Genomic DNA, 15,716 nt, shown 5'->3' on the forward strand with positions numbered 1-15,716 from the left:
TGGTGGAGGATGAATATCATTTTGTTTTTTATTGCCCTTTGTACACCACTTTGAGGAGGGCTTTATTTGAGAAAATTCAAATTGTAAACCCAGATTTGTTTTGGCAGTCTGAGAGTTGTATGTTGAGTTGTTTTTTTGTGGAGGACATCTTCGGTTTTTTTTTTTTTGCAGGATTTTTGGAGAAGGCATGGCACCTGAGACAAAACACACTGTATCCTATATAATTGTATTTGAATTCACCTTGTTTTTCTGTTTATTTACATTGAGTACAACTTGTGTTATATTATGTTTTATTGTATTTTCTTGTATTTTTTTATGGCCATCTTGGTCTATGTCATTTGTTAAGTAATTGGTAAAGTACATTATTATATACTTATTGTTATGTGTCTTGTAAGCCCATATGGGCTGGGCATACATCTGTATGTAAGACACGAAAATAAAAAATATCAAATCAAATCAAAAAAATATTCAGTAAAATGTGTTAATCCGAAAATGTGTTTTATATTATAATATATCAACGGATGAGGTGAAGTACAGTAGCATTTATAGGAAAACAAAACAAACAACATAGCAAACCTAGTCGTGTAACCATGTCAGTTCAGAACACAGAGGTTAGGATGAATTAAGTTCTACTGTATACTAAGGCCTCTCTCTCTCTCTTTCTATCTTTCTTCTCAGCTTTCACCATGATGATCATCCTGGCTCTTCTGCGCATCTCCAAAGGCAAAGGAGAGGGCCGCCCGCGTGCAGCGGATGTGTCCGGAGTGCCCAACCTGTTTGGAGTGTGCGTCTACTCCTTCATGTGCCAGCACTCCCTGCCCTCCCTCGTGACGCCCATCTCCGACAAGAAGCGCGTCGGCACCCTGCTGCTGGTGGACTACACCCTGATCACGGCCTTCTACGCCCTCCTCTCGTTCACCGCCATCTTCTGTTTCGACGGCTCCCTGCTGCACGACATGTACACCCTCAACTTCACGGACAACTGCGACGTGCTGGGCGTGCCCTTCCTGCGCTACTTCCTGGGGCTGTTCCCCGTCTTCACCATCAGCACAAACTTCCCCATCATCGCCGTGACGCTGCGGAACAACTGGAAGACCCTGTTCTACCGCGACGGAGGCACCTACCCCTGGGTGGTGGACAGCGTCGTGTTCCCCCTCATCACCCTGGTGCCTCCCGTCGTGGTGGCCTTCCTCACCCACAACCTGGAGTCGCTGGTGGGCATCACGGGGGCCTACGCCGGCACGGGCATCCAGTACATTGTCCCGGCGCTGATGGTGTACTACAGCCGGCGGCACCTGGAGCCCGTGGTGGGCAGGGGCGCCGTCAACAAGCACCGGTCCCCGTTCCGCCACCCCTTCTGGGTGTGGTTTGTGCTGGTGTGGGCCACCTTCTGCCTCATGTTCGTCACGGCCAACATCATCCTGAACGACACCAAGAAATGACACCAAGAAATTATGCCAAGAAACTCTGCCGTATTGAAACGGGATTCGTCCGTTTCTCTCTCTTTGGTCAGTCTCTCTCTTTGTACCCGTGCTACAGGCCTTAATGAACTTGCTACAGGTCGGGACAGTGTGCCTTTTTTATGGGACTCTTGTATCATTGTGAATTAATTGTAATTAATAGTAATTTATCCAACTTGTTGAAAAGGGACCAAATAGCTAGTGATTGTGGTCCAGCGTAAAAAGCTGGAACTAAACACAACAGGGGAACGACAAAAGGGAAGAGGAAATGGACTTGTTTGTTTGGGTCCGATGTCCTTTTTGTCCAAAATGAGCTGGACAATCAAAGGTTTTAGCAGGGTGTTGCACTACCACAGCAGCTAAAACCAACAACTATAACTGTCAGATTTAAGCAAAATGGCTGCTGGGGGTCATCTTTTTGATCCTCATTTAAGGGGCCATACCATTGTAATTCTGAACAAATGTTGTGTTTATAGGTGTATGTGTTTTAACTGCCGTTGGTGTTGAAAAGGAGTGGAAAATACTGGTTCATTCATCCTTGTGAAAATCGTGACGCCGTTTTACTTTCGTTAGCGCTATATTACACGCCCTGCACATAAACGTCCGCTCTCCGCGTGAGCTTGCTATTGACTCTGCTTGCTATGTTACTGCACCGATTTAAATAACATGTACAGTAGTAGAGTGATACAGTAGAATTGGTTAAAATAAACAATAGTGATTTTCACATGGGTAAATGGCCAAGTTTCATGGATCGTATTTTCTAACCTTTTTTCAACATCAACGGCAGTGTGAAAGGTAGGCTGGTCTACCAAAACATGCACTTTATACATCTATGCGCATGAAGGTAAAGGCGGGGATCGAGAATCTGGCAATGGTGAGACGTCAAAATTAAACTGATATGGTCCTTTTTTAAATCCCAAGTAACCAAATGAGCGAAGAATCGATTAAGAGGTAGCCGAGGTCCACTGGACTTCCTGTAACAGAATATATTGAGCCAATGCAAAGAGCAGAGAAGAAAATGGCTGTAAAATTAAAAAAAATCACGTTATAATGCAAAATCGCTTTGCCTCTGCACAGCTTGATTAAGTTGGAACAGAGAAATGGTTAAACTAATAGATGAACTAGGACAGTCGGGGAGATGCCTGTCCCCGTGTGAGCCCTACCATCTGGGTAACACCAGCTATAAACACATGAATATGAAAATGTGTTATAAGGATAGGGCCATATTTCATTCACTAAAATGTACCTCGACTTTGGAACCACTGTCTTGACAGATGTGCGCACTGCTCACTTACCACTTACTCGCGGAACCACTGGGACATCTCTGTTTATGAACCGTAATGGCACACTTTAAAAAAGAATAGATACACTTGTTATGCCTTTTCTCCCATCCCACAGTTTTGTTGTTATGCCAATTCCCTCTGGTTGTTGTGCTACCCCACTCTCGGTCTGGGCAAGGTGGAGACGACCTCATGCCTCTAATACATGTGGGGTCGCCAGCCGCTTCTTTTCACCTGACGGCTAGGAGCTTCACTGGAAGGACATAACGTGCACCAAGTTTCACACTATCTCCCCCCAGATCCCCTCCCCGCTGAACAGGCGCCCAAACCGACCAGTAGGAGTCGCTGTTGCAAGAACCAGGACTCGTACCCCACCGGTTTCCCCACCCGTGAACACTGCCAATGGTGTTCGTAGGGACGACTGACCAAGCCGGAGGTACCGCTGATGGCAATTGAACCCCGGTCTCTGTGGTGATAGGCGAGTGTTTATACCTCTACACTACCCAGCCGTATCCATAACGGCACACTTGATAATGCCCCACATCCAATTCTACTTCTAGTTAGGAAGCAGTCGTGAATGGTCTCTTAAATCAGTATTTCATTCAAGTATTTCACTTGTAAAGAAAAATCTCCTGGTGTGGATTATCTCCTTCTCCGGAGATTAGGCCCCTATTTTAAAGGTGAAGTATTTTATGGCTGGTCTAAAGTTTTACAACATTTCCTAGCTAACACAATATTTGTGCATAGATCACAAAATGTCTCAACTTCTAATACGCATTTCCTGTGAGCATTTCCTTATTATAACAAGATCACAGAGGACAATTGGCCAATAGCGAACATTAAATACTTAACTTACAAAACAGATTTTTCGAATGCATAGATATTTCACCTACAATATGAGGCTGACTCTGGCATTGGCATGTCGTAACGTGTTGCCAGAGCGATGATTACAGGAGTCTAGGTGAAGCTTTGTGTAGTATCGCCCTCTTGCGTTTACCCTGACAACCTCATAAATGCTTGTCGTTGACCTATTTGAAATATTCAGGCCCTGGGCCTACAATCCGCCTATTTGCGAAGTTTCATCCAAATCGGATCAGAACTATGGGAGCTATGGCTGATGCAGATACACAGACAGACAGACGGACGGACACTCACGCCCACGGACAGGAGTGATACCCCCTTGCCATTGCTTAACGTGCGCAGGTGTAATCAGGGATAATCTGTCTCTTATGGTTGGCATTTGTACATTCTTCACCAGTGACTGCCTCCAATCTCGTCTTCCCTTCATGAACAATGAAGCTCCCGTCATGACAGATCCACCTAGAGGAGCTCAATTTCTGTTTTATCACCAGACACACACACATCTGTAGTTCACACACCGAGCATGTCTCGTCTTTTACCGATCATCGCTCAGTCGTGACTCTCGGTTTGCCTCTGATACCGTATCTACCACCCACCCAAAGCCTGACATGCCAGTACCCTACAGGAGTTGACTGTCTTAAGGACGTTATCAGACACAATGTGAGGTTATTCAGGGGGTCTAAGGCCTGCTGACACCTTAGCTAAACACTACAGGGCTTAGCACAAACATATCTACAGTCGGTGACATTAAATCTCTGTTGCAATCCCCCCCCCCTCTCTGCCAGCTTGTCATGACAATTTCTCAGCTGGCTGATCTGCTGTTTCCCATGTTCTGTAGCTCACTTTGTTTGGAACCTAGTAACTCCAGACATAGTAGCAGCACCTTCTCTGGACTGAATTGCCTGTGTTAATAGAGTCCACTATTGTCCTGGTTCAATCTCTTATGTATTGTTTTCTTTTTTTATTATTATTATTATTATTATTATTATTATTATTATTATTATACACTTCATTATAGTCATGATGTTATGGACTCAGCATAAGGATATGTGTTATCTTGAAATACAAACCTAGAAGTGTCAGTAGTTGTGTTTATGTTGGTAAATCTCATTTTGTGCTGTCGGCTACCATATTACATTGTTAGCACGGTATACTTATGGTGGGTAAGCTGCCAGTATTGGTACCGTGATAACAAAGGATATATTTAGCTGCCCGTCACAAACGCAGAGTGTCTGCATCCTCCACTTGCAACATTGCATACGTTTGCACACAATTGCCTTTGGGCTTTATCTTTTTTTAGTTTTATTTCGACTTTTACAACCCGTGTCAGTTATTTAAGACTCTACTAACTAAACATTCAGACGGTATTTGATGGCCCGTCGCGGTGCTCAGACGCGATCATTTTATTTGGATCACAATATATGAAAAATGATGTCATGGTTGCAGCCAATTTTAGATGCACAGCAAGATTGTGGAGAGTAATGTGGAAGTGGCACAGGTTCAGCATGTTGCAGAACTGGTTAGATGCATTTCCTTGCTGTTTTCCATGACCGGTGATGGGCTAAAGCCCTGTTCAGACTGGGTTAGTTTCACTGTGGAACGGCCTGCATTGCCGTGCATGTAATTCCAGTTGACCATCAATACAGGATCACTGTCTTGTCATTCCCCCGCCCCAATTCCTGCCGTAAGCCTAGATCCAAAATGTCATGATCTACATTCTGCTGGCCTCTAAAAAAAACCTAGCGCTATTACATTACGGGGATATGAATTCGTAATTGGTAACTATTACAACTACAAGACCTCCCCCATAAAATAAATCCAGTTTGATTGGGGCTCAACTCAAAGAGATGACGCCTCATCAATCACCATACTGGTGGTCATATTGACTGGATTGTCGAGCAGAACGTAGCATAGGTCACTATGCTGCAGGACCGGTTAGACACTTTAAAGGGGCACTTTGCCAAAAAACTATGCAGATTAAATTTTGCTCACATTTATTTAGTTTGACAGTTATTGAGAGTAAATGAGTTTGAATATGTCCACCAGTGACGGATTGAATCCTTGTGTTAATTACAGCTCAATGAAATGATGTAGATGGAAAGAAAATAGCAATACCTTGTTTTATAGAGCTGTAATTAACACAAGGATTCAATGTCCCAGGTGACATCACTGGTGGCCACATTCAAACTAAATTAATGTGTGCAAAACTAGGTTTTTGCACGTATGTGAGACTATGTGCAAAATAAAGTGCCCCATTAATTGTGTTCTATTACAGGTGATGTAGGCTAAATACCTATTTGAACTGGATTAGTTTGACTTCATTTCCTTTCAATTCCTGTCATTAAGGCCAGATGTAGAATGTCACGATCTACACTCTGCCGACTGAAAGTGTTTCACTTTCCACTTTGTACTGTATTATAATTAAAAGTGCCCTTGATAATAATTGCAATTACAGGACCTTCCCCCGTATAACAAATCCAGTTTGATTAGGGCTAAGAGATGGATGGTGCATTATCAATTTGCATACTGGTCTATGTCTCGTCATTATGGTCTATGTCTGGTCATACTGGTCTATGTCTGGTCATACATGTCTATGTCTGGTCATACTGGTCTATGTCTGGTCATACTGGTTTATAACTGTCTGGTCATACTGGTCTATGTCTGGTCATACTGGTTTATAACTGTTCTATGTCTGGTCATACTGGTCTATGTCTGGTCATACTGGTTTATAACTGTCTGGTCATACTGGTCTATGTCTGGTCATACTGGTTTATAACTGTTCTATGTCTGGTCATACTGGTCTATGTATGGTCATACTGGTTTATAACTGTTCTATGTCTGGTCATACTGGTCTATGTATGGTCATACTGGTTTATAACTGGTCTATGTCTGGTCATACTGGTCTATGACTGGTCGTACTGGTTTATATCTAAGCCTACATCAACTGGTTGCAACTAGTTTTCTAGTAGTGCATTTCATCACAGTCTGTAACCCTGTCAGTCTTTCTCCAGTTATGGAAGATATTTCAAACAGTACCTGCATGTAACTATATGTAAATTGTATAATTTCATTGGCATAGTCACGCCATGTACTGGTTTGTGTTTACTTTTCCTCTGTTGTGCTGTTTGGTTTCTAAATGTCCAGGTATCAAGATGGGTCTGGTAATACATTAATACATCTCATCTGAAGCGCTTGAATGAAATGTACAAATTATTTGGAATAGGGTTGATTTTCATGTCATCGAAATCTGAAGTCTGAAATCTTGTTTGTGTGTGTGTGTGTGAGATATCTTGAGAATGAGTGACTGCGTTGACTCTTGTATGGAGTTGTTACTGTAAATGTGCCTTTTTCCTGGGGAAATGTCTTGCCCTTAAAGGAAAAATCCACCCTAAAACAGAATTAACTTCGACAATCAGTATCTACTAAACGAAGACAACCTGTCTGACTCGCCTGGAAGTCAAAGCATCAAGATTTGAAATTGTGATGTGAGACACTTGAATGAGGTCACAGAAAGGGAAAAAAATTGAGAAATTTCATCCTAATTAATTAGGTTTTATTTGAATGTAGGGCATGAGAAGATGTACCCATTATCCCAGTTAAATTACCATAGAGTACCATAGATTTACTGTCAGCTCCAGGATGTGTCTCTTGATGACCTATCTCTCTGGCGTTCAGCTTCTAAACGAGAGACGTGTTCATAGTCACAAATCGAAACAGGGCTTTTAATATTCTAGAAATAACGTTAATTCTACTTTAGTGTGGATTCATCCTATTAAACTTGCCGATTGTGTCGCTCCCCTTTGTTCTTTGTTAAAAGTCATATCGGTAAGATATGCGATGGTTTGGAATGACAACCGCGTCGACTCGAGCCAAGTTCAATTTCGTGGAACAAGCACGTAATAACGCACATCACATCGCACATTGCGGTCCGTAATAGCGAGGACCACTTCGACTCCACCGCTAAATTATGAAATTTGTTGGTTTGAGTCTACATGGTTCTCATTACAAACAATCGCACATCTTAGCCTGTCAAAGGTCTGCATGTAAGCCTGTTAATTTAAACTGACAATCACTTAGACATTTTTGTCTTTTAAAGTGGGGATCCCCTTACAGTATGTGACTTATGTTGTTTCTTTTGTGTTTGGTTTACATGTGTTTCATTCGATGTTTAATGCGTCAATTAATGCTTCTCTTTTTTTTTGTGTTTTTCAAAGAAAATTTAATTAAGGCCTTTTATTCATCTGGTACTTTTCCACCTCAATTACAGAAGTAATTATTTATCTGTAAAAAATTATGTTCTCGTTGAAATTCATTATTATTTTGTAATTACTGATGCAGCAGTGTCTGAATAGTATACTACAGGTATACCATTTTACTTCACAAGACAAATAAAGGTATTTTGAAATGTCTAAATATTTCTAACTTGTATTGCGTGTTTTGAGAAACAAAACTGACTTTCTCCACAGCAACATAAGTCTCACTCTAATCAATGTGGTTTTGAGACATTTGTAATACTGTACTGTAGCTATTTCAAGGAAGACTCACGGCAGCCAGTATTCTCCTCTCCAGGTGCGTGGCATAGTTTTTACCCCTCATCCCCGCTCCTCCATCATCCGTAAAGCACCTCAATACTGTTTTTTTCCCCCTTTATTTTTATTGGCGTAACATCCCTCTTTTTATTATTATAATAAACTTCCCTCTGCTGAATTTCAATTTTGGCAGGGCTGCTCCGGTGTAATTGAATTTACCCTCTGCCCTTTTATGTATGTGGGTGTGTCTGTGTTTGGGGGTGCAGCTATAATTGGAAATTAAAAACTTTGTGCCGCCTAATTTATTCACAGCTCATTTAATTTATCCGTGGTTTATATGTACAGTACTGGAGTGGAGAAAGAGAGAGATGGTACTGGGCATCCCTGGGTTGTTCTCCTGGGATGAAATTAAAGGAATTTCCATCCGAACCCCATTGTCAGCAGTGCCCTATAAAGCTCCTTTCTCCAAACCCCTAGCCTGCATGTAGATTTGAGTGCTGGTTGTTGTTGTTGTTGTTGTTGTTGTTGTTGTTGTTGTTGTTGTTTTTTGTTTTTACAGCCTTGTAAATAGCAGCTGGATCAGCACATAATGTAGTATTGCAACCTTTGGGTTATATGTAAGGGGATGGGTTGGCCTGTTGTCCATTTATGGAAGTTCAGTGAGCCCGTAGGCCAAAAGGTACTGTGATCACAAGGGCCAGATGGAGCTGTTTCAGTACACGGTGCAATCTTATACTCTACTCAAAAACAATCCTGTCCTGTCCTTAACTCATTCCCCGCCATCGACGAGTATACTCGTTATTGGCCGCCAATCGTTGAACACCAACAACGAGTATACTCGTTATTTCTTTTATTCAATATTTCTATTCATTACAGGCGCACAAACTCGGGGTTAACATGGGGAATCCTCATGATAATGTAAAAGTGCAATACCGGCCGCATCACGCTAGACGGCGGTATCGAGCACCCTTTTCTACCCTTTTATCTTTCTCTGTGGGACGGCCCCAGGTCTCTGGTTTCATTTTTCCTTGTTGGGCGAGGCGAACGGTTGTCCCTGTTCCATCGAAGCGCGTCAAATATCTCCGATCCATATGTTGTGGTGAATTATGCCGTAGACAAAATGGCCATTGGATATACCAGATGGCGATCAAACAATTGGAATATTCTTTTTGGATTACTCCCGGCCACAGGTAAGGGCGATTTGACGTACATTTTTGCTTGATTCTGCAATGCTTTCATACCGATCAGGCTGATAATATATATATATATATTGAAATTATTTTATTTGGATAACCACATTGAGATACAGTATCTCGTTTTCGAGAGGGTCCCAAACCGTTCTTAGTGTTCAATGCGAATGCCGTTGCAATGCAGAAACAACCCCCTGCCCCCCTTTCTTGCATTCATGATGGAACATAATAGCTATGATCTAGATTTGATTTCGGGATAATAGCGTATACAGGCAAGACATGGCAACGTGTATAGTGGAATCGACGTATAGGGATTTAACTCAGGATTTCATGAATTACCCTAGACCGCTCTAAAACCATACTTATATTCACCACGGTATAAAACGGGAACGTATGGATGGAAAAATTATTTCTTTTTTGCATCTTGAACGGAAGATAGGTGATGTCAAATGGGACATAGTATTGTATCCATAGCTATAATATAGAATATAGTTATAGCTCTACAAACAAGGTGACTCAGTCCTATATTTTAACGTTTGGCAATGCGACCACAGGGCCCCAACTAATCCCCGGCGCTGAATGAGTTAATAGCTCTGTTTGTAGTGAGTTAACTTATTTACTTTGGGCAGCTCCGGCTAAAGACTTGTCTGGCTGGGGTGTGTGTACACGGTGTTCTGTGTGATGTCAGGCCCCTTGGGTGTGTCACAGTTGGGCAGGTGATTATGGCTCTGTCAGCTAGCCTTATTAGCTGTCTGCCGTAGCCAGGTGAATAGGTCTTTGTGCCTGCTCTGAGTCAGATAAGGGAGATTGGAGTAATGCATTCTATACCCAGCGTCTAGCTACCCACCCAGCCTCTAGCTACCCACCCAGCCTGTAGCTACCCACCCAGCCTGTAGCTATACCCACCCAGCCTGTAGCTACCCACCCAGCCTCTAGCTACCCACCCAGTCTGTAGCTACCCACCCAGCCTCTAGATACCCACCCAGCCTGTAGCTACCCACCCAGCCTCTAGCTACCCACCCAGCCTGTAGCTACCCACCCAGCCTCTAGATACCCACCCAGCCTCTAGCTACCCACCCAGCCTCTAGCTACCCACCCAGCCTGTAGCTATACCCACCCAGCCTGTAGCTACCCACCCAGCCTGTAGCTACCCACCCATCCTCTAGCTAATCACCCAGCCTCTAGCTACCCACCCATCCTCTCGCTAATCACCCAGCCTGTAGCTACCCACCCAGCCTCTAGCTACCCACCCAGCCTGTAGCTACCCACCCAGCATCTAGCTACCCACCCAGCCTCTAGCTACCCACCCAGTCTGTAGCTACCCACCCAGCCTCTAGCTACCCACCCAGCCTCTAGCTACCCACCCAGCCTCTAGCTACTCACCCAGCCTGTAGCTACCCACCCAGCCTGTAGCTACCCACCCAGCCTCTAGCTACCCACCCAGCCTCTAGCTATACCCACCCAGCCTGTAGCTACCCACCCAGCCTCTAGCTACCCACCCATTCTCTAGCTAATCACCCAGCCTGTAGCTACCCACCCAGCCTCTAGCTACCCACCCATCCTCTCGCTAATCACCCAGCCTCTAGCTACCCACCCAGCCTCTAGCTATACCCACCCAGCCTGTAGCTACCCACCCAGCCTGTAGCTACCCACCCAGTCTGTAGCTACCCACCCAGCCTCTAGCTACCCACCCAGTCTGTAGCTACCCACCCAGCCTGACATTTACAAGCAACCAAGTTTTTTGGTGTTCTGATTTTCTTTTTTTATTCCTATGTAAGTGTGCTGTGGCATCAAATGGGTAGAGAACCACTGGTCCAGCAGCGGTCCAGATGAGAACCACTGGTCCAGCAGGGGTCCAGATGAGAACCACTGGTCTAGGGCAGGGGTCCAGATGAGAACCACTGGTCCAGCAGGGGTCAAATCAAATTTATTTGTAAGGCCCGACAACACACGTTAATGTCCCCATGGGCCGGACATGTCTTCTTTAAACAAGTCAAGAAGAAACATCACAATAAATCAAGAACAAAACAAAAACATCATAAAGTCCAAATTTTTTTAAATAAATGCAACACTCCCAGACGTACCCCACGCGAAGGTAAGGAAAAACTCACTAAAACCTAGCAATAGGAAAAAATGCACCACAGGCAATGTGGAGGAGAGAAACCTTAGAAGGGCCATTCAAGGGGGGATCTCCCTTCTTAGATGTCGGTGATAGTAGTGTTGCAATAAAACAGGCTGAACAGTTGGTAAGCATGCACTCATGTGTAATGAAACACAGATAAGTGCATGCGATAGCAACTGAACATTTTGAAAGATAAAAAATAGAGCTGATGGTGGATCTATTTGAGACAAACGGGCGGCGCAGAGAGGGTCGCATCCTCCCGGTCATCATCACGGGACGTCCAACACTCCGGTCATCACTCCGAGACAGCCACTCACAGGGAGACGGGACGCGTCTATACTTTCGACAACAAATGTTTGTTTCCGAGTTCGAGTTTTGCGCTCTGATTGGCCAGGTCATGTGACATGTGCGCCAATCGTGGGACGGCAAGTTTGGCGCCTATTTCCGGGTCTAAAAGCCTGCAAACTACCTAACGCCTAGTTTATCACTGGTTAAGCTTAGGCGACTCTTTCGCAGTTGGTTGCGGTTAGAGTTTGGAATCAGGGCAGGCGTTCTATCGCCATGCTCTAAGACAAACTCTAACCTTAACCAACTTCGAAAGAACGCCTAAGCTTAACCAGTGTAGAAACTTGCGGTCCCACGATTAGGCGTACATGTCACATGACCTGGCCAATCAGAGACGCGGAAACAAACATTTGTTGTCTAAAGTATTCAGGCAGACGGGACAGGCGTTAGACAGTCCGCGTGATTGTGATGGGCGGACATAGCAATAGATACAAGTGGTAAGCATATATGTGAATAGAATAGATATATGTAGTAAGCATATTACTGTATGTGAATAGAATAGAAGTACTTAACCCAGCAATGAACTCCACGTCTAAACCACGTTGACAGACCACGGACAGAAGACAGTAAGAAGCTGATCCATGGCCTCGGTGGTGCACATAGAACAGTCACTGCAATCTTGGCCAAGACCCCGAGACATCCACCACCTTGGTCAGCACTACGAGACAACCACTCAGAGAGATGGGGGGGGGGTTGGGGACACGGGTTAGAGAGTTCCCATGTTTGTAGTGGGCGGAGATGGAGCAATAAATACATGTAGTGAGCATATGCATATGGTTTGAAAACCATTGGTCAAGGACACAAGCAGGCATATATATATATATTAGAGCTGGGCCGTTCAGTGCTCAGCGAACCTACCCTGGGTAAATAAAGATTTAAAAAAAAAGAAAAAAAATTAGATTAATGCGTTAACGCAGCACGTTAACGCATTAATCAATTTTTTTTTTTTTTTTTTAAATCTTTATTTACCCAGGGTAGGTTCGCTGAGCACTGATGCTCTTTTTCAGGAACGCCCTGCTTCACATTCACACAGTTCCATTCACACCTGGGAGCTGCCCAGTACAACCACAGTTGACACCATTGGCCACTGAGCAACTCCATAGTTCAAGTTTGAAATGCTTCTTTCTGTTTTGCTCCTGAGAGTGTGCAAGATACTGTACTGTACTGGTAATATTATTTATTTGTGTTAACTTCTGAATAAAACAACTTATTAAACACAAGTACATCTTATTGAACATTATTTTGATATTTCATTACCAGTTATTAGCAAAACAGCTTTTTCAAACAGTCTGTAATGCATTTTGGAAACGGGAGATGGGCTCATGATGTAATGGGCCACCTGGCCTGAGATACATAAGGAGTAAAGAAAAAGTAAGGACTTACTTCTGGTCATTATTTGGGTAGCACACACATATTTTGAATGCCTTCGGCAGTTTTTTTTCTTTTAGCCATTTTAATCTAGATTAATCTAGATTAAATCCAGGATTGCAGATAGATTAATCTAGATTAAAAAAAAAAAATCTATGCCCACCTCTAATATATATATATATATATACATATATATATATATACAGTGCATCCGGAAAGTATTCATATGCCTTCACTTTTTCCACATTTTGTTATGATACAGCCTTATTCCAAAATTGATTAAATAAATGTTTGTCCTCAAACTTCTACACACAATACCCTATAATGACGAAATAAAAAAATATTTGTATTAAAAATATAAAGATTTAATATCACATGTACACATACTGTAAGTATTCACCTTTGCTATGACACTCAACATTTTGCTCAGCTCCATCCTGTTTCCTCTGATCATCCTTGAGATGTTTCTACAATGTGATTGGAGTCCACCTGTGGTAAATTCAATTGAATGGGCATGATTTGTAAAGGCACACAACCCGTCGATATAAGGTCCCACAGTTGACGGTGCATGTTAGAGAACAAACCAAGCCATGAAGTCCAAGGAATGGCATGTAGACCTCCGAGACAGGATTGTATCGAGGCACATATCTGGGGAAGGGTACAAAAAAAAAATCTGCGGCATTGAAGGTGTCAACGAACACAGTCGTCTCCATCATTTGCAAATGGAAGAAGTTTGGAACCACCAGGACTCTGGAGGAGTATAAGGCTGGAGGAGTATAAGGCTTCAGTCTATACTCTACGCAAGGCTGTCAAACTTGCTAAGAGGACATATGCTGATAAACTGGAGACACAAATGGCACAAAACGACACGAGGATTATGGCAGGGACTGAAGACAATAACTGACTATAAAGTCAGCGCCCCCTCAATGGGGAGCGACGACGCCTCCCTCGCGGACAAGCTCAACATCTTCTACGCTCGGTTTGGTGTAGACAGTGGCGCTGCTGGCTCTCCGGCTAGTGACGTCACTGGCGCGCCGGCTGTTGTGGAGGGGGGGGGGGCAACCGCGAGGGGGGGGGGGACGCTCTCTCGTTGTCGGAACACAGTGTGAGAAGAGCATTTATGCAGGTGAACACCAGGAAGGCTGCTGGCCCAGATGGCATAACAGGACGTATACTCAAGACCTGTGCCAACCAGCTGGCCCCTGTGTTCACCGCCATATTTAATCAATCACTGGCGGAGTCAGTGGTCCCTGCCTGCTTCAAGATGTCTACCATCATCCCTGTGCCGAAGAAACCCTCCCCAGCATGTCCAAATGACTACAGACCGGTGGCACTCACCTCTGTGGTCATGAAATGTTTCGAGAGGCTGGTCAAGGACCACATTTGTGCCTCCCTCCCCAGTGATATGGACCCTATGCAATTTGCATACAGGACAAACGGGTCCACCGACGACGCGGTCTCCCAGGTACTGCACAGCACCCTCTCGCACCTTGACCGTCAGAAGGGGGGCTACGTGAGACTGTTGTTCATTGACTACAGCTCAGCGTTCAACACCATAGTCCCCACCAGACTGGTGGACAAGCTGATCGAGCTAGGTCTGAGCTCCGCCCTGAGCGCCTGGGTACTGGACTTTCTGAGCGAAAGACCCCAGGCGGTCAGGGTGGGGGGTCAGACCTCCAACACCATCACCCTGAGCATCGGGTCCCCCCAGGGCTGTGTTCTGAGCCCCCTGCTGTACTCACTCTACACACACGACTGTGTGGCCAAGTTCAGCTCCAACTCCATAGTGAAGTTCGCAGATGACACGGTGGTGGTGGGGCTGATCTCGGACAACGACGAGAAGGCCTACCGGGAGGAGGTTGAGGTACTGGAACGCTGGTGCCAGGACAACAGCCTGCTCCTGAACATTGGTAAAACCAAGGAGCTGATCGTGGATTATAGGAGAGGACAGCAGGAGACGCACACACCACTGATGATTAACGGGGCTACCGTGGACAGGGTGAGCAGCTTCAAGTACCTGGGGGTCCACATCTCAGAGGACCTGACATGGTCAACACACATAGACACAGTAGTAAAGAAGGCGAAACAGCGTCTCTACCACCTGAGACAGTTAAGGAAGTTCAGAGTATCGGGAAAGATACTCCAGTCCTTCTACTCAGGAGCTGTAGAGAGCATCCTGACCGGAAACATCACTGCCTGGTATGGAAACAGCACGGCACAGGACAAGAAGGCCCTACAGAGAGTGGTGCGCTCAGCCGAGCGTACCACGGGTATTGCACTACCCCCCCTGCAGGTTCTATACAACAAGAGGTGCAAATCCAGAGCCTGCAGGATAATGAAAGACCCTCACCACCCCAATAACAGCCTGTTTCAGCTGCTGAGGTCAGGCAGACGCCTGCGAACCCCAGCTACTAGGACAGAGCGGCTTAGGCTCAGCTTCTTCCCCCAGGCCATCAGAGCCATGAACAATGAACATTGAGTGCTCAGAACATTGAACTGTCCACACACAAGCACACATGAACACACACACGACACGCACACTGTGCACGCTCACACACGAG

The 15,716-nt window shown here is 44.6% G+C and overlaps 1 protein-coding gene across 2 annotated transcripts in view; it reads left to right on the top strand.

Moving 5' to 3' along the window:
- tmem104 (transmembrane protein 104) overlaps window positions 1-8,210 on the top strand; it is a 168,292-nt gene extending 160,082 nt beyond the window's left edge. For both annotated transcript variants that reach the window (XM_084329499.1, XM_084329498.1), the window contains exon 10: window positions 679-8,210. In XM_084329499.1, coding sequence (XP_084185625.1) covers window positions 679-1,442 — 764 coding nt within the window. In that variant the 3' untranslated portion in view covers window positions 1,443-8,210. The remainder of the gene's footprint in view (window positions 1-678) is intronic.
- Window positions 8,211-15,716: the final 7,506 nt, after the last annotated feature.

This window comes from Notolepis coatsorum (assembly GCF_963971535.1).
Source record: "Notolepis coatsorum genome assembly, chromosome: 14".
Classification (NCBI taxonomy): domain Eukaryota; kingdom Metazoa; phylum Chordata; class Actinopteri; order Aulopiformes; family Paralepididae; genus Notolepis; species Notolepis coatsorum.